This window comes from Crocodylus siamensis, chromosome 2, assembly GCF_052110815.1.
Source record: "Crocodylus siamensis isolate JL-2025a chromosome 2, ASM5211081v1, whole genome shotgun sequence".
NCBI lineage: Eukaryota > Metazoa > Chordata > Crocodylia > Crocodylidae > Crocodylus > Crocodylus siamensis.
The window spans coordinates 141,111,309-141,136,811 of record NC_143396.1 but is presented as its reverse complement, the minus strand read 5'-3'; the positions used below and the strand labels follow the sequence as shown (position 1 = coordinate 141,136,811).

General features: G+C 45.5%; 1 protein-coding gene across 1 annotated transcript in view; it reads left to right on the top strand.

Annotated features, from left to right (window-relative positions):
- Nucleotides 1-6,872: 6,872 nt before the first annotated feature.
- Nucleotides 6,873-25,503, top strand: part of SCD5 (stearoyl-CoA desaturase 5) — an 83,340-nt gene continuing 64,709 nt past the window's right edge. Inside the window, exon 1 of the mRNA XM_090036931.1 lies at nt 6,873-7,367. Within this exon, the coding sequence (XP_089893057.1) occupies nt 7,136-7,367 (232 nt within the window). The 5' untranslated portion in view covers nt 6,873-7,135. The remainder of the gene's footprint in view (nt 7,368-25,503) is intronic.

Below are 25,503 nucleotides of genomic sequence, written 5' to 3'. Positions count from 1 at the left end.
GGACAGATTCCTGATGTTGAGTTTGCATCGATAGAGAGTATCAGTAAATTACACAAGGAGTTAGAATTAGACTCCCAGGGTGACAGTCTGATGCTATTGATTTCAGTGAGGCCAGCATTTTGCCCCTGGTCTCATTCACCCCACCATGCCCTACCAACTCAAGATAACACAGAAGTCCCTGAGCTGATCCTTTTGCTCTTGATGGGCTACCATAAGATGATGTCACTCTTTCAATTGGAGTCCTGCATTTGGCATGTTTTTAACTAGTTGAGTAAGGAGGGCCTTACTAGGGGCAGAATCAAATTCAGTGTTCATCTCCTTGGAAGACCACCAAGCCCAGGGAGTTTTAAATGAGTGTGAACACCATTCTGGTACTTAAAATATTAAAAAGGCATTGAATCACAACGCAGTGGTTGTTGCAGTAACATCCTCCATTTAGCTGATCCGTGTGGTACTCTACATTGTCTAAAATGGAACATTAATAGGAAATGCACTCAGTGGCAGAATAATACAGACCAAACAAATGACAAAACAAGGGCTGTGTAGACTGAATTCAACCTTTCATTAATCAAATGCCTTGGTGATTTTTTAAAACAGATTTCTTTTGCATGTATTATTTGCTTTTGTGTTGGGAGGCATTAAAAAAGTTAATGCTGAAACTCTCACTGCAGAATTGTATTTTAATCTGTGTATGCATATAGGAAGCCTTGCTGACATCTATGTGAAGTCTTAGGGTTACATGCCTTGCTGAACTGAGGTCCAGATGAATGCTTCTGCTGAAGACTTTTTCTATAAGATGTATAACTCCTCACTTTCAACCTGGTTGCTGAGAAGCAGCCCTATATAACATGTATAAAGTGTACAGGAAGGAAATGTGAAGCAGTGTGGAATAACTAGCTTAGTGTAACACCTGAACACACATCCCTGCTAAAGAGGCACTGCACCATCATAAAGCTGAATTTGCACTGTACTATACCAGTAAATGGTGATGCTACCCCTGCAACTCTGTTACCCTGCCATACATGCTCTTTGTGCAGCTTGCATTGTAGCAGCCATGTCATTACAAATGTGGAAGTGCAGGGGTGTGGATTTCTCTAGGGCACCTGGGGCCTCAAATAATGGCAGTTAGGGATGAAAAAGATTCATTAATTCCCTGAGGTTCTCCCCTTCCAGGGCATGGTACAGTCCTAAACAAAAGCATGTATCAGATATTAAACTCATCCTCAGAATACTTGATCTTAGCCTAACTGACTTTGAACATCCGGCACCTCTGAGTCTTTGAAAGAATTTAAGGAGGAGGCAGGGAAACAGAATCAGTCCAAGTTAAATGATTTATTCCTGCAATCCTCAACTAATTGGAGGCAAGATGTGTTATAAATTAAGGAAGAAATATTCCCTGCCAATGTAAAACAATCACACGGTCAAGGATGTTCAATACCCAAATCTCTCTCTTTCTTTCACTCACACTCTTGCACACGCACAGAGTTTTTCCTCTTGTGTTGAGGGAACTATTCCAAAATTAAAGGAATGCAATTTAGGCAAGTATTTGATCTGAAGCTGATACCTATTTTTTACACAAAGTCTTCAGAATGTCATGCATTTTTCATGCAACTTGTCTGTCTCTGTACACAAAGGGGGTCACTAGTAACAGTGAACTACTTTCTTCCATCTGTTTCTCTGTGAATCTGGGTCATGCGTTTGACATTCATGAACTCCGTATTCACAAATCCCACTTTAGGATATAGAACAACAACAATTCTTCATTTTTATCAGCAGCCTGCAATAAGTGACCCAGTACATAAAATGAGGTCGTGGAAGCAGTAAGAAACAGATTCAAGGCAACATTGGAAATACGTAGATGGGAAATCAGATTTACTCGCATCTAAACACAGAAATAATATTGCCTCTGGGGATAAATGTACCATTGGAAGGAGCTTTAAAATTTGGTGAATGGGGGTTATGTGTGGCTGATGTAAAGTTTACTGGATTTTTTTATGTTGTTGTTTCAATGGCTTTCTTGTTACTTCCACTCCGGTAAATGTTATTAACTGGTTCTGGAATGTCAGCTGCTGCATACACTAGTGCTGTTTTTGTTTAGTTGGAATCACCTTCCAGAATGAAGCTTATATGAAATTAATTGTCTTTATAATGAAGTGCTTGGTTTTACTTGCTGAAACACTAAGCATCGATTAGATAATAACTTACACTAATTTGTCTAAAAAGTAGCTGTTAGGTTCTTTCCCTTGGGTGGGAGAAGGTTTATATCTTTTAAATGTGAAATCCAAAGTGAATTGAAATCCTCTCATATTCACAAAAAATTCTCTCTGAGATGGTTGCCTTTCATCTTGCATCCTTTGGACTTAGACACTTAGAATTAGGCATGTACTTTGCTGAATCAAAGTTAGAATGAAAACTTAAGAGGAACTTCCGGCTACCACCAGAAGTACCATGTGAAACTTGCAGAGCAAATTGTTTTCCCTCTAAAGAACTATTTTAATAATCATATTTGAGGATGTAATGTTCTCCATGGCTACCCAAAACATCTTGAAGAACACTCATCACTGCTGTGCAAGCAAGGAAAAGGAAAAAGAACAGGAGAAGATGCTTCTCAGGATGCAGAGACACTTGTGATGTGGGGCAAAGGCAGCATGGCTCACAGTCCTTTCATCGCCACTTACTTTGTTAGACAATATAGCAAGTGCTGGATCCAAGAAAGGGCTTAGGTGTCTGGAGCCTATGTCCAAAATTGTGACTTATAAAATGCCCACACAGTTGCTGCCTGACATAGGAGGCACCAAACCTCACTAGGCCTCTCCCAGTTTGACCTTCAAGTTCCCTAATCCTCTCCAGTTCAGCTTCTGCTTATACCTTGAACTGTCTCTGCAGGAACAGCTCAGCCCCCAGCTCCCACTGAAGGCCAAGTGGATCTGGAACCTTAGGGGACACTTCTAAGTCCCCTAAGAAGCCAGTCTAGAAAGTGTCCTCACAACTTACCTCACACACTTGGACAGGATGGAGTCTCTTACAGATATAGTGGCAGCCACTTTCTATTGAAATGGAGGTGGGGGGAGCAGGGGAAGGTCCATCTTTTGTAGGAAAGTCTAGTGGTGAGATAGATCACTTGCCCTGGAAGTGGCTTTGAACCCCCTTCAGGCTGAGAACATCATTGATTGAACCTGTTGAAATCTGCTGCTTCCTAGGCCAATACTTTAACTACAGGGTTAACTATAAGACTGCGGGGGTGGGGTGGGGAGGCGGGGGCAGGATTTTGTTGCCTCTAAAGGTTGTGTTTTCAAAAGGATGCTGGGGCATACTGCAAGAGGCCCAAACCTAAACATATTGGGATGTGACAGGTGTGCTCAGAGCATATCTACCAGGTCAGGCCCCCAGGGGAGAGGGCTTGGGTGCAGCTCTGCTCAGTTTCTGGTTGTGGTCAGGTCTAGCTAGGTGAGACTGAGAAGCTGTGCTCCATGCTCCTGGGAGGGCTCAGGAGCAGACCTGCAGGAGCTATTAGATCCCACAGGGCAGCACCTGGGGAGCTGAGTTCTTTCAGGGTCATGCGACCACCAGGCAGCGGGGCTTTGCATTGTAGTTTTTGACTGAGATGTCTAAAGCCCACTTAAGCCCTGCTTTACCTGTGTAAGTCCAGGAGAGGGTTTCTGGGTGCTGAAAAGATGAAGGTACTTGCCTGCAGCCCAGACTCTGACATCTATGTTCAGAAAAGGGAAAGATTTCAGGCCCACTACTAGATGTTAAGTGACTAGCTTGCAGGTGCCTTGTTCTTTACAGGACCTAGCCTTGAGCCAGTCTTTCCAGGCCTGGGGTCCAATAGGGGTGGGTTAGTAAGGGATCCTTGGACTGAGAAGCCTCTTTTCATGGCACTAACCCCAGTTACCAGGTATCTGAGGTGAAATCCAGGAAGGGTAGTATCAAGCTGGGAGCCTTGGTGCTACGTGGAGGATCTGCTGTGTGTGCAGGATAATTCTCATCTATGTGGCACAGCTTTGAGTTCCAGGGGGCTTGGGGTTTCCCCAGGCTTTTGAGGGGAATACCCACAAGATTTCCCAAGGATGACCCCCACCTTGACTCTCCTACCCTTTCCTGGGGTTTCTCCATGGCATAATTGGCTTGAGTCCGGACTGCAGGATTCTGGCTGAGAGGTGAGATTCAGCCCTCCCCCCAGCACAAAGAGCCTGTACAAGCCCCTGACACTGCCCATGTCCCACATTGTGAGATTCTCCACAGGCCTTTTTGTTGGCTTTGCACGGGTGTGGGTAACAACAAAACTTTGAGCTCTATTCATGGCGCAAGGCAGGGAAAGGAAGGAAAGAGCTCTTTAAAAGCCTTGAAGGTGATTGCAATTGGAGTAGACCCCACAGGCTTTCCAGGGGACATCCTCAGTTGGTGTCACTCCAACAGGACCATGGTGATTGCTACCACCTGACAATCTCTCTAATGGGAGACAAAGGAAAACAGTCATTTCCTGTAGCAGTTGATAGCATTTGCTGGGGGTCTCCAATGGAAGATCTGGCTTTCCATAGGCTCTAAATGAAATCACAGAGGCAGTGGTATTTTCCCCACTTCTGCATGTGTTCACTTCCAAGAAAAAACAGTGGAAATGAGCCCCCTAATACTTCCCCCTTGCCCATAGCACAGCTTCCCCCATGTTTCTTCATGATATGAGCCTGAAAGCAGAACCCCACTCAGGGTAACTCCTAGAGAAAAGGACTGCTCCCCCAGGATGCTGTCTACAGTAATTTTTAAAATATATAATATATTTAATGTTTCAGGTTAAATTAACCAAATCAAATTCAAATCATATCGATTGAGCAGAACTAAATTGTTTCAAAAACCATATCAATTGAGCAGGCAGAACTCAATTGTTCTAAACACCATGTATAGCACTACAACTGGTGAGCAGCCTCCATCCCAGACCTATCACCCTGGGACTTCAGATACTCCTAAATCCATTGGCAGGCAACCTACATGCAGACCCAAGCACAGAGGTTTTGGGATTCAGATGGCCCCAGATATTGCAGACAAGCATCCTCCATCCCAGACTCTTTAGTCCAGGACTTCAGATATTCCCTACACAATCTTAGCCTCCGAGTAATCTTTTTTTATTAATATATTTCATGTTCCAAGTCAAATCAGCCAAATTAGTTCCAAATCACATTGATTGAGCAGAACTCAATTGTTCCAAAAAACAGATTGATTGAGCAGGCAGAACTCAATTGTTCTTAACACCACATACGGCACTACAACTGGTGAGCATCCTCCCTCCCCAGCTCTCACCTTGAGACTTCAGATACGCCCAGCTCCATTGGCAGGTATCCTATGTGCAGATCCAAGCCCAGAGGTCTAATTTTTTTTTTTTTGTGAAAATTTTTCGTATTCCAGGTCAAATTAGTCATAACAGTTCCAAATCCTTTTGACTGAACAAAGCTCAATCACTCAAACACTGTATGTGGCACTACAACTGGTAAGTATCCTGCACTCTAGACTTTTCAGCCTGTGGCTTCACATAGTCTCAAATCCATTGCCAGGCATCCTACGTGCAGGCTCAAGCCAGGAGGCCTGGGGTTTGGATGCCCCCAAGGCTCACTTGCCCTTAGCCAACAGCCACAGGACCAAGCTAACGAGGAGTCCCCCATTTCCGTAAAGTAAGTGTGTAGCCAAAATCCTCCGACTGGAAGCTAGCCACTGGGAAGCTAATTACAAGATTCTCCTAGGGTGTCCTGTCTGCAGTACATTGCACACGGGTGCACCCTCCACTACACAGTGCCATTCAAATCCATCTCAGTCTGTGCAACAGACTTTGATTTTAGACCACAAGAGGCCAAGAAGCAAGAAGCCAAAAGACCGAGAAGTATTTTTTTTTAATTAATATATTTAGTGTTCCAGATCAAATCAGCCAAATCAGCTCCAAATGATATTGATTAAGCAGAACTCAATCGTTCCAAAAACCATTTTGATTGAGCGGGCAGAACCCAGTCGTTCTAAACACCACGTATGGTGCTACAGCTGGTGAGCATCCTGCATCTGAAGCTCTCACCCTGAGACTTCAGATACTCCCAAATCCATTGGCAGGTATCCTATGTGCCAGCCTAAGCCCAGAGATCTTGGGATTTGCATGCCCCCATACCTGATCTGAGCCAAAAGGCTGAGAAGTAGGTTGTTTTTTTTAAGGAAAATTTTTTGTGTCCCAGGACAAATTAGCCAGATCAGGTCCAAATCCATTTGAAACATTCAAGAGCAGTATGTGGGGCTCTTGAATGATTCAAACCCCAGCCTAGGGTTTCAGATACTTCAAAATCCTTTGGCAGGCATCCTACATGCAGGCCCAAGCCCAGAGATTTGGGGTTCAGATGTCCCTGCATTTTGCTTGCCCTTAGCCATATGACCGCACAAGCAAGCTAGGAACTGAGAAGTAATTCTCCTGAAGGGGCCTGCTCTTTCTGGGGAATCAGGACTAGGCTGCAGAGAGCAAGGCAAGCTGGGCTTTTCAGCTTGATCCTTCCCGCTCAGGTGAGATCCAGCAGGTACAGCTGCAAGGAATGTGTGCAACCTGACATGGGGAGCAATGGAGGGGTTTAACTCCAACTCCTGATCTGCTGTGGGGGCAGGATCAGTCCCCTCACAAAAACTTGCCTGCCTTTGCATGATACTAGTTGCTTTTTTGTTTGTTTGCCATGGCATCTGAGTGTCTCTCCCTGCTCTGTTCGCCTGCTGTGGACACAGGAAGCCTGGCCAATATGTGGCCATTGCAGGCAGAGCTGTGCTCTCTCTCTCTCCCTTTAAGAGCTCCGTGCAGGGCTTTCATTGGCTGTAGCTATGCAGGCCTTTCTCTGCCTGCTTGCATGCCCCGCCTGCCTCTGTTGCTGTGCGGAGTACAGCCCAGTATCATCATGGCTGAGAGGCCAGCAGCAACAGATGCTGCTCTCCTGGACTTGCCTTTGTGAGGTTGGGCCAGAGTCACACTGGAGGGGGGTGGGGAAAGCCCCCTGGGAGCAGCAGCCATTGCCCCCCTTTGAAAGACCTAAGCCACCCAGCCTCCTCCTCTCCTAGCAAGGGAGCGTGGGCTGGCTTAGCTTTGGCTGGTGCTCTGAATACAGGCAGCCCTTGTGTCTCAGCTATGTCAAACCAGGAAAACAGCTGTGGGATGGACAGAGAGGAGAAAAGCCCCCTGTGTGATTGCAGAAAGGAAAGTCCCCTAGGCACAGCGGCGGCAGCAGCGGCAGTGGAGAGAGCCAGATGTAGCCAGGAGATTGTCTGGAGGAATGTCATCCTGATGACCCTGCTTCACATCGGAGCTGCCTACTCCCTCTGCCTCATCCCCAAGGCCCAGCTGCTTACACTGATTTGGGGTGAGTCTCCTCCACTGCTGGAGGTGTCTGTTATTTTGTTACTGCTGTGCAAAGAGTTGCCTCTTTGTCATGGGGGAAGAGGGAGGATGGGAGGGGGCGTGTTGCATGTTTCTGGTGTCCAAACCTGGAGTAATAAGTGCTGCATTTCTCAAAGCAAAGGGCAGGTGGAAGGGGGCAAGGCCCCACATCAGCCTCCGGTATCCCCCTCCATTGTGCTGATAATCCAGGACTGGGCCAGGGCTTTGGAGAAAGTGTTCCTAGCTTTCCCTGCTGCGTGTCACTATCCCCAGGGCAGGAGGCAGGTAAAATGTTCCGTGTTTCCTCATGAGGATTGAAATTGCTCCAATGGTTTGGGGAGGGGAAAATAAAAATGGTCCAGAACTGTCTCCTCTTTGGATGGAGGAGATCAGCTGCATGCTTGTGAGTCCCTTCCTACAGGAGGTCACCTGGGCTAGCTGTCCTTGCCCACCTTCTAGCACTAGGCAGCTCAAGCTCCCTTCTGAACCCTGCACCTTACAGTGGACCAGGGTAGGGGGCTGGAGCCATGCTAAGGGTCTGTTCCTATCTGCATGAGCACCTTGCATTGCAGTCCCTGGATGCTGAAGGCTCTCAGAATCTTGCAGAGTGCCAGGCTAAAATGCCTTCTAATTTAGTTTCATGCCTGAACCACAATCAAGGCTGTTGCTACTTCTTTCTCTGGGGAATCCCTGCTTCTCCCACCCGAGCCTGGCCCCTGTGTCAGCCACACCTCCTTTCAAGTGTTCATTCTCACTGGCTGGCATGTCCCTGAGTCACTAGCCGAGAGCCCCTCTGTTACAGTGCTGGGAATGCAGCACTGTGCCTCCAGTCCCACTTCCAGTTGTGTCCTCGGAGCACTTGCCCATGGGATCAGGACACCAGCTTATCCTGTGTTGCTTTGTTCTGGTTTGGTTTCCTGTGCTCCCATGGGCATAACAGTCTTTAGTGACTCTAGTTGGCACTTTCCCATCCTGGGCTGCTGAAGAGAAGGCACCAGAGCCTCATACATGAGTGTTGGACCCTGGGGAATTGGGATGGGGGAGAGCTGGGCTTGTTCAGAAATCCTGGAGCAGGCAGAAGCACAGCCCCCTGAGACTTGTCATGGCCCAGCTAGCTCCCCCCTGCAGCACTGAGTTCTCCTGCTGGACAGATGCTGGGAAAGTGGAGAGGTACTCACAGGCCCTTGCTGTTTGGTTTTGGGGACTGAAGTGGTTGTGGCTGGTTTGCCTCCCAGCAGGTATGCAGGAAACAGCATCACTGGGGTCTGTGCACTGCTCAGCACTTCCCTGTGCTCAGGCAGCTCCTGTCACTTTGTTCCCTCATGTAACTCTTTTCTTTGCACTCCCATGCAAGTGTCTCCAGGCACTCAGCAGAGTCCTGCATTTGAGCAGAGGGCTGGCCAAGATGCCCCTTGAGGTCCATTTTGACGCCATTACTCTAGGTGTTACTCAGGCATGACATCTAAGGAAAACCAAGGGACAAGAAAGCTGAACAGCAAAGAGCGTAAGTGGCAGTGAGGACAAGAACTCCAGCCCCTCAGCTCCCCAGTGCCTAGTTCTGATCCTTCCACCTCAGTGGAAGCATTTTTATCCCCTGAAAAATGCCTGTGTGGAAAGAGGAGGGGCTCAGGAGGGCAAAAATATGGCAGCAGCATGGGAAAGGCTGTACATTGGCAGAAGATGCCTACCCTCCTGGGTTCCATCTTTGCTCATAAGAGCGGTGGTAGATTGGAAGAGCCCTCAGACTTGCCAACAAAAAGGCAGGACAGAAATTAAAATCAAGTGTGGCATCAGTTTGGTTCAGCCTCTGATGTGGCATTTAGGGATGTAAGGGGCCTGTCTTTACCTTGCAAGGAGGTGCAGCAGGGGAGGTCAGGTCCAGTGGTCCTTTTTGTCTCTAGCTGCTAAGATCCTGGCCAAAATCATCTTATGAAAGAGGTGAAGCAACAGGTTGCATACACAGCCTCTAGTGAGCTTCTTGTGAGCTCTTGGGCTGTGGTGATATGGACCACAAGAAAGCCTCAGCTTAATATACCATGCAGGGTCTAGTCCTTTCCAAAGATCTTGGCATCCCCAAACACCAGCTTCAATAGAGAACAGAGTGTATGGGGGGCAGGGGGAGGTTTTGTCTGCTTCTATCCTGTTGGGTGGTTGTGTTCATCTAAATCATTTCTACTTCAAATCAAACCCATACCTGAAAGTGCACAGACTGGGGTCTTAATCAGCAGGGGTGTTGCTTTAAAGGCTTTGCAACAAAGATACCTTAATACCTTTTATTTTTAATAATACATGTATGTGCATGCACACACGCATGGAATAGAGGGAGCCTGTCCCCCAAGAACATTGGTGAGGAGACACTCTGTTGCATTGGATATTGAGATGTATTTAGTTTTCTAGCTGAAGGAGTTTTCAGGCAGGTTATTAATGTAATCTTTTAAAATTTCTTAGGACCCACAATAGACTTAGACTGCCTTTGACTTGCATTTGCAATGTCTATGCTGATTCAGCACCACGTCTGTGGCACTGATTTCAATTAATCATTTGTACCCCTGGCTTTCAGCCCCTGCCTTCCTTTCCAGTGATTCCAAAGGGGTTAGTTACATTATTTCTCCCTCTGCAGCCTGTCCAAACTCTCTCTCCTTGGGCACCATCAAGGATAGTGCCACTTGCTCTGTCTCTGGATATGTTTAGGATGTACTAAATCTAAACTGAGAGCCCAGGCTGATGCCCTGGTGTCAGCTGCAGAAATAGATCAAACTCTTCCATGAAATAGCTAGAGCTCCCCAAGCAGAAATGCTGTCTCCAGTGAGTCCCTTTGCTCATTCCAATCGGCTGTTTCAGAGTTGCATGTTTCTAAGAACCAGCTACTGAGAGTTCAAAAGGTAGATGAATCTGTTCTAATTGGTCACAGATCTCCTGTTCTTTTGTTTTTCTGACAATATGATTGTACTTCAGACGGCATTAGTCATATCATTTCTAGTATTTCAGTTGCTCTAGAAACAGATTAAGGCAACTCTTTCTTTTTAAAAAAAATTCTTCTTTTCTTTCTCACTTTTCTTAAAGTGAAAGCTATAATGACTGAAACAGCTGATCCTTGTATTAATCCTTGTAGAAGGCATGTTTGTTTTTGCTTTCTGACTCTTCTTTGCTGGTCTCTAGACAACTACCATTTTCTATTTTGGGAGTGTTTAGGAATCCACCCTCTGCTGTATCTCTCGGGGAATGCTATACATGTCTGAAGTAGCAAAGATCAGAAATCAAGCAAGAGTTGTAGGAGTTCAGCAGTGGGACAGGCACCACTCTGCTCTCTGACCTGAGATGACTTATAGCTGACCATGAGAATGTAAGACCAAAGGTTTGGCTTAGGAAGGAGACCACTGCCTTCATATACAGGTTTCCCTTGTTTTATGGTGTACATGCATTTCTGGAAAACAGCGCATAACTCGAATTTGCATAAAGGGAACCCACTTTACATTGTAACAAATAGGGATGCATTCTAAGACCTTGACTGTACTGAACCCCAGACCCATTTCTACCATTTTTACAAGACAATTTTGGTACTCCCCAACAAAAGACAGTACACACAAGCACAAGGCAGTGGTGAATGTTACCATAAAGGGGATGGCAACTGCAGAAACATGTGTTGCAGACAATGAGTGAGGAGCATAGATCTATACAGGAGACTATATTTTGGTGCGTGTCACTCCCACAATGCACTGAACAAAGCATCTGACTGCAGGCTTCCACCACACCAATCGCATAAAAGTGAATGTATCTTGCATATAATGGATTTTTGGTATAAAAAGGGTCATCACATAAGAGCGAATTTGCACATACAAAACCTGCATACAGTGAGGAAAACTTGTAGTTCCTCAAGATGGCCACGTCTGGTGAGGCATGGTGCTCAAAGGAAATAGTATAGGTAAGCAAAATACCATATGCATTCAACAATTCGTTGTGTCTGTCAGGGACCATCTGATTGTGTGGGTTTACTGCTGCCCTCTGCTGGATAGTGTTTGGACATATTCTGGGGCATGGGTGTGCGTGGATGTGTATATGTGTGTGTACATAGCTATGTCCATGCCACCTATGTGCTGCTCCTAGTTGCTAAGCCATGAAGCCTGCCTTGTCATTAGGGTGGCCATCATAGAGGATAGTCCGGTTGTCCTCTGTCCTCTATTGATATGAAACCAGACGCCTTTATGTCCTCTATTTTTCCCTTGAAGAGAAGCAGAAAACTGGAATGTCTTTTAAGATGACCACCCTACCTGTCAGGCATGCTTGAAAAGGAGGCAATGTGTCTACTTGAGTGTCCTCCACTGCCCTTAGTTTCTCTTTTGAGAGCACTTATCAGCACATGCTCAGCCCATCTCTAAGGAGCCTACATCACCTCATTTCTGGGATGTGGTCTACAGGGAACAGGATGGACTGAGTGTGCCTGGAGGTCCTGCAGACATGCCTTGTGAAGCTGTATGGTCTTCTACTGGCTGACTACTGGGATAAGTCCTTAGCACTGATAGCTCGTTGAAGCTGTCTTTTAGCACAAAGGCTCCAAGGCCTTATTTTGAACAAGAGGAGGAAAAAACACTCACCAGTCTATAGGCTGAGCCACTGTGCAGAAAGGAACGCAAGATTCATGGGGCCAGAAACAGCACCAGAGATACTTAGCTACACTTTTAAGAAAAGCCTTCTAATCTTTTCCCTACATTAGGTAATAAGCCAAAAAAGGAGCACAAATTCATTCTCTCTCTTTTCTGGCCATGCCATCTTTATGGCTTTCGTGTTCTGTGGCTTATGCTTGGTGGATACAGGTGTCTGAGTCAGCCCTGTGCTCTCCTCTGGAAGGAAGTTTTGAAATTGTTAGGCTAGGACTTGTAGGACTTGGGTTCAGGTATCTGTTCTGCCACAGATGTCTGGTGTGACCTTGAGCAAGTCAGAGCCCCTGCTTGGCTGTGTTGTGGTAGCAGAGTACTCAGTCTCAGTGCTGCGGCAGGATGTCCTGCCCATCTGTTTTTGCCCCTAGGGAGGACATCTCAGGGGTGCTGTAATCACTTGCCCTTGAGCTTGCTAGAAACCTAGCTCCCAAGCATGGTACCAAGGGTGCCTCCAGGTTATTCTCAAGGCCTTGATTGTGCCAGTGATATAAATGGATCTGGAGTGGGTGGGCAGAGCATATTTTTGGGGAAGTGACTGAGCTGTCCAATGCAATGGTGTAGCCAGACTCCGTCTCACATCCCCATCTGCAAACAGAGGGAAAATAGAACTTCCTATCTCCTAGGTGTACAAGGATAGTAAATAAATGAAATACCATGTACTCAGCTATCACAGTATTATGGGCTATGTAGGTACAAGTAGTATTAATAGCAGTGTAAACATTAGCTGGCACATGCAAGTGATTTCACATCTCAAAGAACTGGTTGCAGCCTTCACATCCTTTTACTCCAGTGCCAGGTTTGATGGCATTTATGATTCTGTTCTCCTGTAGGGGTGTGCCCAAGCAACTCATGTCCTAGGGTGGCCAAACTGCTAAGATGAAAGCCCAGGGTACCTGCACATGAAGGGCTGTGGGAAGAAGATTTTAGCTGGGTGATAGAAAGGTGCTGATGTCTGGGTGGTCTGAAGCCTTCCTTTGGTCCTCCTTCTCCCATATTCCAACCAGCAGCTCCATCCAGTGTAGATGCATTTTGGATTCTGTCTGAATCTGAAGTGGATGCGCTTGTATCATGGCTTTACAGAAGGGCAATTTGTAGCTCACAGACCTGCACAAAGCAGAACAGAGCTAAGAAGTTCTGTCTTCAACAGGAAAGGGGTTCTCAGTGAATTAACACATGTAAGGAGAGAAAGAATATTCAAGGGTGGACAGAAGCACTTGGAAAGACTTTGCAATTGCCCCTTTATCCTCAGGGGAATGTCTTTGGCAGTGGTCTGAATTATGAATGAAGAACAAACAAAATATAAATATAGGCATTCTTTGACTTACAACATTTTGAGTTACAATGTTTATAAATTGACACTGTTTCAACTTGACAATGCCAGTTTTGACTTACAATGCTTGATCCGATGCAATGCCATGCCAGCGAACAAGTTCGCTGCGTTGCTCATCTCCCTGGAAAACATCTGCCCAAACTTCCTTGGACACTTTGTTTAAGAAAGCAGACAAGACTCCAGAAAAGCCTGCAGCCAAGATTCCTGAGAAGACTTCAGCCAAGAACCCTTCAAAAAGTCCAGCAAAGTCACCTCAAAGAAGTCCTTCTAAATCAATACGATTGCTATTTACAATATACATACATTAATGTAGCTATATTTCTCATCTATAATTGACTGAGTACAAAATTCTGAGGTATTTTTGGTGAAAATAGAGTATCAGGCCTTGGTTCAGGAACCAATCCCCCATTTATAACATTGTTTCTTATGAGAAAATTGGTTCTGAGTTACAGCATTTCGACATAAGACACGGTTTTCAGAAACCAATTGTGTCATAAGTCTGAGGACTGCCTGTACATGCATCAACTTTAGGGCTTGGGCTTGATCTTCCCTTCCCCAAAGACTTACCCTGTAAATAGAGGCATGAGGTGACAGGTGGGCGTAGAACACAGTAGGGAGAAGGGGAAGAAGGCAACAGGGGAAATCATGGGAACATCAGTTTGCACACATTAACTGAATAAACAATATAGAGGAACATGAGATAAGCAGACCTTGTGTTGGATGGCTATGGTGGCCATGTATGTTCCAATAACAAATAGCAGTTAGAGTGCAACTAGAGAGTTGAAGGTGAGTAGAGCATATGGAACAATAAAGCTCTTCTAAAATATATCAGCAGAAAATGTATTTTGTGTAAAAGAGAAGCAAAGAGATTCTGGGCAGTGCTGGTCAAATGTGCTGTATTCAGGTGGTGAGAGGATGGTGGAACAGGACACTCAGCTCCTACCATTGGACAGTGTGGATATGGCATGTTTCCTGCAGATGGTTGGATGAATCTGAACCCAGTTGCCCAAGCTTTAGGACAGCTGAGATCTGAATCTGAATGTAAATCTTGCCATTCATAGGTAATTTGGAACCACTTAGGTCCACTCTTTCTAATGGCCTGTTTTCCTCTTGGTGACGAAAGCTTACAGCCATCTTGGGACTTTGATGTGGGCCCAAAGAAAGGATGATCTGGCAGCTGGTATCCAGGATAGAGTGGGGTTTTGTTCCTTAACTCTGCCACAGACTTCTCCTGTGACCTGAGGCAAGTTAGTTAGGCTGGAGTTTCTAAAACTCCTGGACAGGTGCCAAAACAAGCAGCCAGATCTGTGATAGAAGCTCAGTTCCTTGGAAAATGTAGCACTTGGTTTCTCTGTGGCTCCATTCCCCATGATACAGAGGACATCATGACCAATTGTGCAATGTAGCACCAGGTTTGCATCACTACTGATGTTAGAGGGTGTTCTCATAAAAGGAGTTTCCCTTCACTCAAACCATTCTCTCCTTTATTTTTTCCCAGAAATGCCCAAATGCAACCAGTCTGAGGCAGTGGCTCCTCCCCCCTCCTTCTCCCCCCCCCCCAGCTTAGGTTTTCCTCTACCAATCTCCTCCCACTCCCAATTAACAAAACCAGCCATTCTAGCCAAAAGGAGCCCTTGGCTGGACTCATTTCCATTGGTAATACTGTATATTGAAATTTGTCCAGCTGTAGATAATAGACAATAGAAAAGTCAAGCCAAGCAAAAACTCAGAGCCAGTTGTTTATTCAGGATCACCTAGACTCCCCTTCTGCCACCGCCTCTTGGCAAGAAGGTAGAGAGATGCATTATTGCTTTTAAACCATGGTTGTTGGGGATGCAAAAGGGCTGTCTGAGTTGATCTATTTGACTCAACCAGAATTTCAGCTAGGGCCCTGGGAGTGCTGGAGTCAGTGCTGTTTACATGGGACACAGATCCTTCCCCCATGTTTGAGCTGCTTCTGGTTTAGGAAAACTCCACCTTCTCCCCAAACTTCCCCCTCCATCTTCCCTCTATTTTGGTTTAGGTTTGAATCTGACCCAAGCAAAACACAAATGGAAACCTCCCAAGATGCTCTCTGGCCTCTGCAAGAGCTTAGGGACATTGATGTTCTTGTCAGTTTCACTTGCTGATGGTAGCAATTGACCAGTTTTGTTGAGTAGCAATAGGGGGCAGCTGGGGTTCCCTGTCTAGGACTGGCCAGCAGGACTGAAGGCTGGATTCTGTCTGAACTCTGCTTTGGGTTGAGTGAAAGCCCCACAAACATGAGCTGTTTGGATCATGGAGCTCTGCTATCCAATGCAGAAGTTGCTGGGGATTATGACTAATGTGCAGAGGCTTCTTATGCTCTCTTGCCCCACTGCCAGGGCCAGCCAACCTGGGACCCCATCACAGAGGACAGGTAGGAAGCAGCTCATTCTCCTTCACCTTGGTGCCTTACTATTTCATCTGATTATCTGATAGCTACAGCACTAGAGGATTCCTAGGCCCTACTGACTTATTAAAGTGTGTGCTATGAGAGTACCCAGAGGTCCTGGCAGGATCCTCGCTGTGACTGAAAATGCATAAAGCACATAGGAACAGGTGGTCCCTGTCCCAAGGAGCGTGCAAGATGAGTTTTCCCTTTTGTGTTGGCTCTGACTGTGGGGTTATTTTGTCTACCTCTTGGTGTCCAGTGAGACTGTACCCAGAAGTGAGGCGGAAGGAGTAGAGATCTGTTTGATGCATGGGGATTAATGCCCATCGCTCCTGCATGTGTGAATTAGCATGGCTAGGAGGGAATAATAATAGTAGTTGTAAAAGCAGATTTGGGTGCAATGGGAGCTTCACTTTGCCAGAAGCAGCAGCTTGGGACCTAGAAACAGGGCACCCATTGAAGGAAATAAAGTGGTGTGCTGTTTGCTGTTCTTTCTGCTTACTGAAATTATGACTATAATTCCTCTTGCAGCCTGACTGAACTGTGCACTGGATGTAGCCATGATTCTGTTTTCTCGACATTGCAAAAGCCATGCTTCCCACGAGCATTAGAAAGCTCGTCTTCCAACTTACTTCTCTGTCATAGTAATAGGTGGAAAACAGTGATCCTTTCTCTTAACATGAGCTTGAACTCTGCACTGTTCCAGTTTGTGTGCTGTCATCTTTTAACTGACAGACCTCTTTGTGATCTGAGTCTTACTAAGTGCTCCTTGCTTTTTTATATATATTTTCTTCCTGTGATTGGTAAGAAGCTCAGTTTCCTTTTTTTAAATAGTCTGTTTCTTACCTTCACAGTTGTGGGGAAATGGGCAAACATGTGATCCAAAGATATTTCATCCTAAAGGAGAAAAAAAACCTACAGGGAAAATAGGGAACTGCAATTTTATTACTAGTATTTTTAGCTTTTTTTTGGCCTAGCTCAAGATTTTTGAAGGGTTGGGATTGGCCATATGAAAATTTTCACAGCCCTAGATTTCTTATAATTAAGAATGAATCATATAGAAAGCAGGATCATAGCTGCATAGACAGGGTCAAATGGTGGGGGTGGCGGGGCGGCACTGGTGCACTTGATTAATTATAACCTGATCCCTTCTAAATTCTTATTCAACAGGTGTTAACAACCATCTCTTCTTTTTAATTGTCTTGATGTTTCACCAGTCAGGCTAGCCTTTGTACTGCAATTCTGCTGTCTGTTAGCGGTTCCTGGTAATGAAGCTCCTATTTCACAGTCCTGTGGACTAGATAAACTCATTCCAATTTAGATATATTTGTTTTTGCTTCAATACAGCTCTAGGCCCCCAGCATATTAGTAAAGCTCTAGTTTATTTTTAACTGGAAAAAATAATGTATTTTATTTGTTGATGCCCCTCATTATCAGCACCCTGTTTTTCAAAATTATAAAGCCACCCACGTGCACAGATCACAAGAAATTAGCAATGAACTGGGCTGCAGTTCCAGTCATTGTTTCCATTGTTGGATTGTATTCAAATAATTCCCTTGCTATTATCATGCCTGTGTGGGAGGGGAGGTTTGCTTTTGTTTTGAACAATATTTAAGAAACATTTTAGTGCTCTTGAAAGTGACAGATTGATGCTATTTGCTCTAAGGAGGCCCGGTGCCAAGCTTCCCTATGCAGCTTATCCAGCGCACTTGAAACGCTGGCTGTCTGCAAGCACAGACTGACGGATGAGTGTGCCCAGCTGCATCTGAGCCAAAACCCAAGATCCAGCCACCCGCAAGCTCTGAGAAAGTTCAGGTCTGCATACAAGCTCTGTGGCTTGCATCTGTATGTGAAACAGATTAAAATGACTGCAGTGTCAGTAGGTGTATTACAATATCAGTTTGAGGCTGCAACCAAGATCAGCTCCATGCAGACTGGTACTCACACAGGCAGTCTTTTCGAACAAGTTTTGCTGGGCCCACAAAATTCCTTTGCAATACTGTACATTCTTGAGTGCCATCTACTGGCATCTGAGTTGTTACCTGGTATTTACATATATGACAGCTCTTGTTTTTAAGGTGCTTCTGTAACATTAGACATCATATGTACCTGTTGTAAGAAACAGTCCCTGCCCTCAAACAGTTTCTAATCTGTCTGGATAAGCCAGACCAAAGAAAAGGAGAAAGGGAGTGCTATTGTTTTACAGACATGGATACAAGGGACAGTGAGAAGAGCTGACTTGTGCAAAGTTGTGCTCATGCAGCCTGTGCCAGAACCAAAAGGAGAGCCCAGATTTCCTAAACCCAAGCCAACTGCCTTCACCCCAAGGCTGTCCTCCCTGTCTAAAGTATAATGGCAATTTAATAGGCCCTTACTAAGTCCTCCCCCTTTCCTTGCCTTTGCCATCACTGTAGAAGAATCCTCCATTCCACTGGGAGGAAGTGATTCAGGGGATCACTGCACAGGATTTCGAGTTTCAGGTATGCTCTGGGTAGGAGAGAGGTGGACAAATGCTTTTCCCCTCTGTTAGCACTTTCAGGGCGTATCCGTGGCTTTCCGTAAAACTCTCCAAGCATACATTTCTGAACACTACAATGGAAGCGTGTCTTGCTCTCCCTGCATATCTTCTGCTGTCTGCCAAATCCTGGAAGTGGGGTGTGGTTGCTCCGCAGCAAAATATTCTGAGTGGGTTTATAGCACATAACAAGGCCAGGCTTACTACTAGGTTAACCTTCAGCTACATGAGGATCTTAGCAACTGCCACTGCCTTAGTCCCAGGCAAACAAGAGCTCAGCAGAGAAATAAGTGAAAATCTGAAGATTTCAGGGGCCAGGTTCATCCCCTGTCATAAGCAGGCACAACCACAGTTCTGTTTATGGTCTCAGGACTAGAACTACTTGGGATCTCCCAGCCAGGTATACTTCAGAGAGCTGTATCTCAGGTTGTTATACACACATACACCCTCCTTGCTCTTGCTCTCACTGTAGACAATAGCAAAACTTCTATCATCTTCAACAGGAGATGTTGAATCTCAGTCATGTAATTCATAGCTTTAACATAAGCCCCATGAATACAGCAAGGACAAAACAGAACCCTAAAGCTAGGGGTGGAATTATCTGTGGCTGTAGATCACCTAGACCACTGATCCCCAAACTTGTTCCACAATGGAAATGCCTTCTCCCATCCATCCAGAATCTAGCTGCCAAGCAGCTTCTCCATACCGCAGTACAGGGAGACAGAAGCAGTGCTAGGTTTTAAATCCCCAGCTTTCTCTATGCCTTTTTGTTAACATTGTGATTGCAGGGCAGAGGCTGGGGAACCTGTTCCCTGCTCAGCTCTGTGAGTGTGGAGGCGGGAGGGGAAGAAGCTTCCCAGCCCCCACCAGCAGGGAGCTCCCAGCACCACCTCTGTGACTGCAGGGCTGGTGCTGGGAGATCATTATCTCCCAGCCTGAGTTCCACCGTTGCAGGGTTCAGGCTGGGAGACCGCAGCATGGAGCTGGCACTGGAAGATAAGAATCTCCCAGCCCCCTGCTCCTGGATCAAGATAGTGAAGTGGGGACTGGGAGATAAGGATCTCCTAGCCCCCACTCCCTGATTGTCAGAGCCAGGGCCTGCTGGGGCAGGGAGACATAGAGCCTGCTGGGGCAGGGAGACCTGGGCTCTGGTGGTGCAGCCTGCCCTGACAGCAGGTGGCTCCTGGGAGCAGGGACCACTCTCCTGCCCCCTGGTGGATGGCTGAACGTGAGCCAGTTTGCTCCCAATCAGGCATCTACATGAGCACTACTGCACTCTTACTAATTGAAAGTAAGTTTACTACTTGCATTTGCAGCAAATGTATTCATGATTAGCGGGGTTTACTGCACAGTAAGTATGTGCAATTGTAGACACATATGCTTACTGCACAGTAAACTATGCCACTGCATAGTAAAGTGTCTCATGTAGATGTGCCCACTGAGAACTTGACAAAGCCAGGATGGATAGGAAAGAGTACCATGTTTCTATGGAAGCTGGTGTCAAGAAGTATTATGTTTTGGTTTTCCAAGGCAAGCTCCTTGTGCAATACTGGAGGGAGTCTAGAATCAGGGTCACTTTCCATTCACTCTCTGGCCTCACAGATATTGCCTGTAGATGGAATGGGAATGGGAAGGAGTCAGTAAGCAAGGAAGCTTTATTTAAATGGACTGACCAGTTGGCTAGTCCGTGCTGCCTACTGCTACATGAGATTTCTGGCTTTGAGTCCTGTTGTTGCTTCCAAATGTACTTCTTGAACTTCCTCCTTTGCCTCTAATACTGTGTTCTAAGGGGGAGGTCTTGAAAATTCCATTTAGAATCATAGCGGGGGCCTGAGAGCACTTTCCTGGCTTGTCCTGTGTATGTCCCTCAGACAGCCATGATGCTATCACTGCATTAGTTATACTACCCATGGAGAGTTACTCAAGGGTACTAGACATTTAGGAAGAGGCTTTGAGTTACTGAGGCTTTAACAGCCAAAGTTAATTATCACTAAGTGAAGAATTTGCTCCCTTCTGCTCTAAACCACGAGGTTTTCCATTAAGAATCAATCAGTCCTCCATCTGCTGTCAGCAGGGATTAGGACTAGCCAGGTCAGCAGGTGCAGAGTGTCATCTGTGCCCAGAGCTATTTTACATGGATTCCGTTTGGGAATGTGTAGCTGTTGCCTATTAATGAAGCTAGATAAAGGGGAGACATTTTTGACAAAGGAAGGATGGCTTTAGAGTTAAAGCACTGGGTTTGAATTTGGAAGACTTGAATTCAAATGTTGGCTCTGATACAGACCCCTTATGTGCCAGAAGACGAATCTTTTAAATTGCTTTGTCCTTCTGTAAGTATTTTTTAATATATATTTTTGCTGCTAAATATGATTGAAACGCTCTGGTATGCTTTTTCCCAAGCCTAATTCGGTGCCCATCAAAGTAAATGGAACAAAAACTTGAGTGTTAGAAGTAAGCAAGTGCCCTGGTGCTTGGGGACCTGAGCTGCTCATAGAATGCCATTGCCTTTGCTTGGCTTTGGATCAGACCCTTGCTGGACAGGGGTAGAATTAAGTCTGGTTGGGTTGGCTTAGACTGGCTAGGGCCTTTTAACACTTAAGTTAAACTACACCGCTTGTTCAATCTGCAGACAAAGTATCCCTCTTGCCTTTGGGAAGAGACTGAATCCTTAATCCCCCAGTGCAATTTGCATGGATTGGCCATTGTAGCTACCTAAGGGTCAGGTTGAGGTCAGGATGTAACCTGTGACTACATCAGCTGGAAGGTGAGTTCTCTACGGATCTGTGCTGTAGACTTAACTCAAGCGCTTGCTGTGGTGGCTTTTTCCAGCTGGCATTTATGTTGAAAACAAGAGTTTCTCAGCTCTCTGAACTCTTAGCTAACTTGCATGTGTTTACTCAGTGCAATTTACCTCCAGTCCCTTTTGCTACTTGCTTAGCCCTGTGTGAAAGACTGCAGCTTCTGCTGTGTATAATGCCGCAAGTTTGGACATAAGGGTCTGGGACAGAAGTTTCACAGATGGTTTGACACAGATCAGTTAAGTCTGGTACTGCATTCAACCAGGCTTATCTGAAAACAATTTCAGCCATTTTGAAACTGGTTTATGTGCACTGAACTTCTGTTCTGTTATAGGTTTAAATCAGTTTATGATCACTTAAAACGGTTTATGTGCAACTTCTGTCCCTAGGAGGAAAAGACAAGATGGCAAGAGAGCTGGGAGAGCCTATTTGCTTAAGAAGTTTCCCTAACCCTGCACTGATCTGCATGAAACCTTCTCAGTGCTGCCTGCAGAACTGTTTGCCTTGTTTCAGAGGGAAGCTAGAACATATGTGACTGGCAGGTATATAAAACAGAAGCAAACAAAAATGTTAATTAAGGAGGGCTCAGATTGCTGAGAGACAGCAGAGAAGGAAGACTGGCCAGTATTACACCCTGGCTTCTGCTCACCCGGAATATACAGCCTACGTGAAGCCTGTGGATAGGTGAAGTGCTGGGGGTATTGCCAGGGGAACATGCTAAGCAGTCCTTTGGCTGCCATAGGGTGGCTTCTGTAAGCCTGGGCAGCTTCTGGGGCTGCTCTGATTTACACCTGGGGCCACACTGAATTCAAGCAGCCCAGTGGCAGTGTAAGGTCAACTCCATGTCCCACCAGCCCCAGCCTGAGGCTTTGGTGCTGCACATGCCAAGGGATACAGCACAAAATGTAGCCCCTTGTGTGTCTTTTTTTTTGTAAGCAGAGATGAATTGCCAAGGCCTGACCTACTCGCTCCCTTGCTTTTAAGAGTTTGTAAACTAGATGGTAGGTAACTATGTTGCTTAGCAACCATATTTTTTTAGTGGAGACAGTGAGTTTGTCTGCAATAGGTGGAAAGGATGACTGAGTGGCCCTTGGCAAGTTAATAATGATCGCAGACCAACATCTGTATGTCCCTGTTAGTTTTATGCCATAATACTATTAAAGTAATACTCAGTTATGCAGAGCTTCATGTTGAGCAGTGCCCTGCTCAGACTTATTCCAAAGTGTCCCCTGATGGCAGAGACATGTGGTTTGGGATGACCTGAAAAGGATTTTGCCCCATAATCCCAGTCTAATCTCAGGCCTTTTTTCAGGGCTCTGTACCTGATATATGATATTATTTTACATTTTAATTGGTAAATATCCATTTTTGATCAGGTCCTAACTCATTAGCTGGTTAATTCATTGCTAACTACTTTTAATTGTGTAAAAAGTGGCTTTGAAAAAAGAACCAGATGCTGGGAATAAGAAACAGGGAACTGTTTGGGATTAGCCCAAGGTCAGAAGGGGAATCTATGGTGAGCTGGGATTGAATGTGTGTCTCTGGAGCAGCGTTTAATACCTGAACCACAACACTATCTTTTCTTCTTCCTATCTTTGAAAAGTGCCAATATCAGTATCTAGGCCACCCATTTGTTGGCACTTAAAGCACTTATAAACCACCAGTGTTTCAGCACAGAGCATGGGCTGAGGGCAATGCAAAGGCTGCTTAGAAAGCAGCTGCTCAAACCTGCTTCCTCTATGCTGTCAGTTTCGATGAAGTGCAGTGTTCTTGGGCTCAGAGATGCTAAGAAATAGTCTTAGAAACTTCTGAGCAGTTTGAGTATCATCAGCTCTTTTCTTTTCAGCACTTTAGAAGAAATTCTAGTTGCCAGTGATGTTTAACTTTAAAGGTAAGTGCATGAGGATTCTTGTGCCTCTGTCCCCACCTTCCAAAAAGCCTTTACTATATCACTCACTAGCATAACTAGAGGGGGGAGGGGTTTGACCTGGACATCAGCCCTGGGCATCAACTTGAGTAGGGCAGTGCAAACATAGTAGCCCCTACCATTGCTGTCCCAGTGGCCACCAGCAGCTCAACCGTGTGTCCCACTGACCTGGGTGCAGAACTTTCCAGTTATACCTCTGATGTCACTCGAAGCACATGGGCCATTTTACTGCAGTCAGGTACCAGGTGTAACAGTGGAGCATCACCATGGTCTTTGGTGGAATTAGTCTGGATTTTCAATGGAGCACCTGGAATCAGAATCTGCCCTATTTGGAAAATGATAATTGTGTAATGATATTGCCCTTTCCTGGGGACAGTGTTGTGAGTTGTTTTCTAACCTATCTTGTGAAGCGCCAGCATTTTTTACAACTGGGCTTTTCAAAGGGGCCTGAGGGAGTTAGACACCCAGCTCCCATGAAAGTCCCTCATATACTTCAGGGACAGAAGTGAGTTGTCCTAGGTCTTGGATTTGGTGTCAGTGAAAGGACCCCTTTGGCAGGGAAGGCAGAAGAAAGCTTTCCCCTGGAGTTATTCTTCCAGTTCTTGGAGTCTTCTTTCCATGTGGGGAAGGAGTCTTGGCCAGGAGATGCTAAAAATATTTTCTGTCATTGTGATTTTTCCCTGTTTGGGCTTAATTGATGTTGTGTCCTGTCTAGTTTTCAGCTTGAATATTTCACTGCCCTTGCAAACAAGGATGCACTTTTTATGTACACACAGCTGAAAGGCCTGGATCTATGGGCTATCCCTTGAAGCATATGTAGGTATGTGTGTATATGCTAGTGTGCAACTGGGGGTGGGTGGTTAGAACTGCTGGATTTCATCTAACCAGTGGCTGCGGGGTCAGGAATGTTGTTTGGCTGCTTCTCTTTGGAATTCTTTCCATGATGGTTGGGAGGCAAGGGGAAGAAGAACTACCTTAGAGTCCTCTTCTATGTGGCTCTGAAGCGCCGTTTCCCATCTTGCTTTGCTGTGCTGCATCTTACCTCTCACACAAATCAATTTAGAGCAGCTCAAAGGGCATTTTTTATTTCATTTTAGATTAAATCCATCTCAGTCTGAGAGTTCATGCACTTGGTCTTAAAAAAAGCACATTTCTTCTTTCGAGAAACTGAGTGCACTTGAGAGTCAATGCCTCTGGGATGGCTGCTAGAGGTCCACAAAACTTTTTTTGGCTCTCAGTTATTAGATTGCATCCAGGCCAAAGTCATATTGATGTCTGTGCTTGCTATTGTTGATGGTCAGCTGTGGGACAGGTTGGTTCTTACAGCCTATTCTCATACATCCTATGAATACTCACATAATTAGTAGTAATTTGATACTGTTCTCCACAGTCGTGACAGTAAACTAAACGAGACTCTGATAAAATAAATCACTTTTCCTGCAGTTCTTTTAGCTTGACACAAAACCTGAGGACATTACAGATCAGATTATCAAAATGTAATAGTGAGGAATTTGTATCCAGCTGCAGGAAGGGAGACAAAATGTTGCTGAGTGAATCCACAAAAACCTAAACACCCACCTAATCATACCCAACCGAAAAGAAATACATTCAGCTACTACATCTCACTCCGCCATTTACGTATGTACATACCCAGCTTTCTCATAAATCCAATTATAAAGCCCAGTGGCCAGGGCACTCACATGTGAGTGGGAAGACTGGGGTTTCAAGCCCTGCTCTTAGGGCTGTTCTAAATGTCTAACTAAGATGAGGGAGCTAAGCAGTACAACACTTCACTGGAGGAAGGAAGTTCCTGTCACAGCAAGTTTTTAAGAGCAAGTTAGATAAACATTTGTTTGGAATGGGTCAGCCATGGGCAATCTTGTCTTGAGTAAGGCTTGGACTAGGTCAGTGGGGGTCAACCTCTTTGGCAGGCATACCACAAATTAGCTCCACACCCTCCCTGAGTGCCACCCCAATCCCATTCCCCTGTTTCATCTGCTGCTCTGCTGTCTGCTCCCAGCCCTGTGCTCCCTGTCTGATCTGGTGCTCTGCTCTTTGCATCTTTTCCTATGTTTCCTGCTTGATCTATTACTTTCTCTGCCCTATGTACCATGGTGTGCTCTGCCCCTCCCTGATCTTCTGCATGCCACACACAGAGGCTGCCCATGCCACTTTTGACACCTGTGCAACTGGTTGGCCTTCCAGGATCTCCTGGGGTCTCTTCCAACCCCATTTTTCTACAGTTCTAAATCTGAGGATGAAAGGTGGTATTCTGGATCAGCACAACTCTCTTGGCATGTTTTATCATACTGAGGCTCACTCAAGCTGTATCTGCAGGTTTCATCTACACTGCCTTGGAAAACATCCTTTCTTATTAGAGACCTGTGTGAATTGCTATTGTGTCTGTCCAACAAAACCACATCAAATATCATTACTTTTTTCCTGTAGAACAGAAGTAAATTAGTGTTCAGCCAGCCTGTT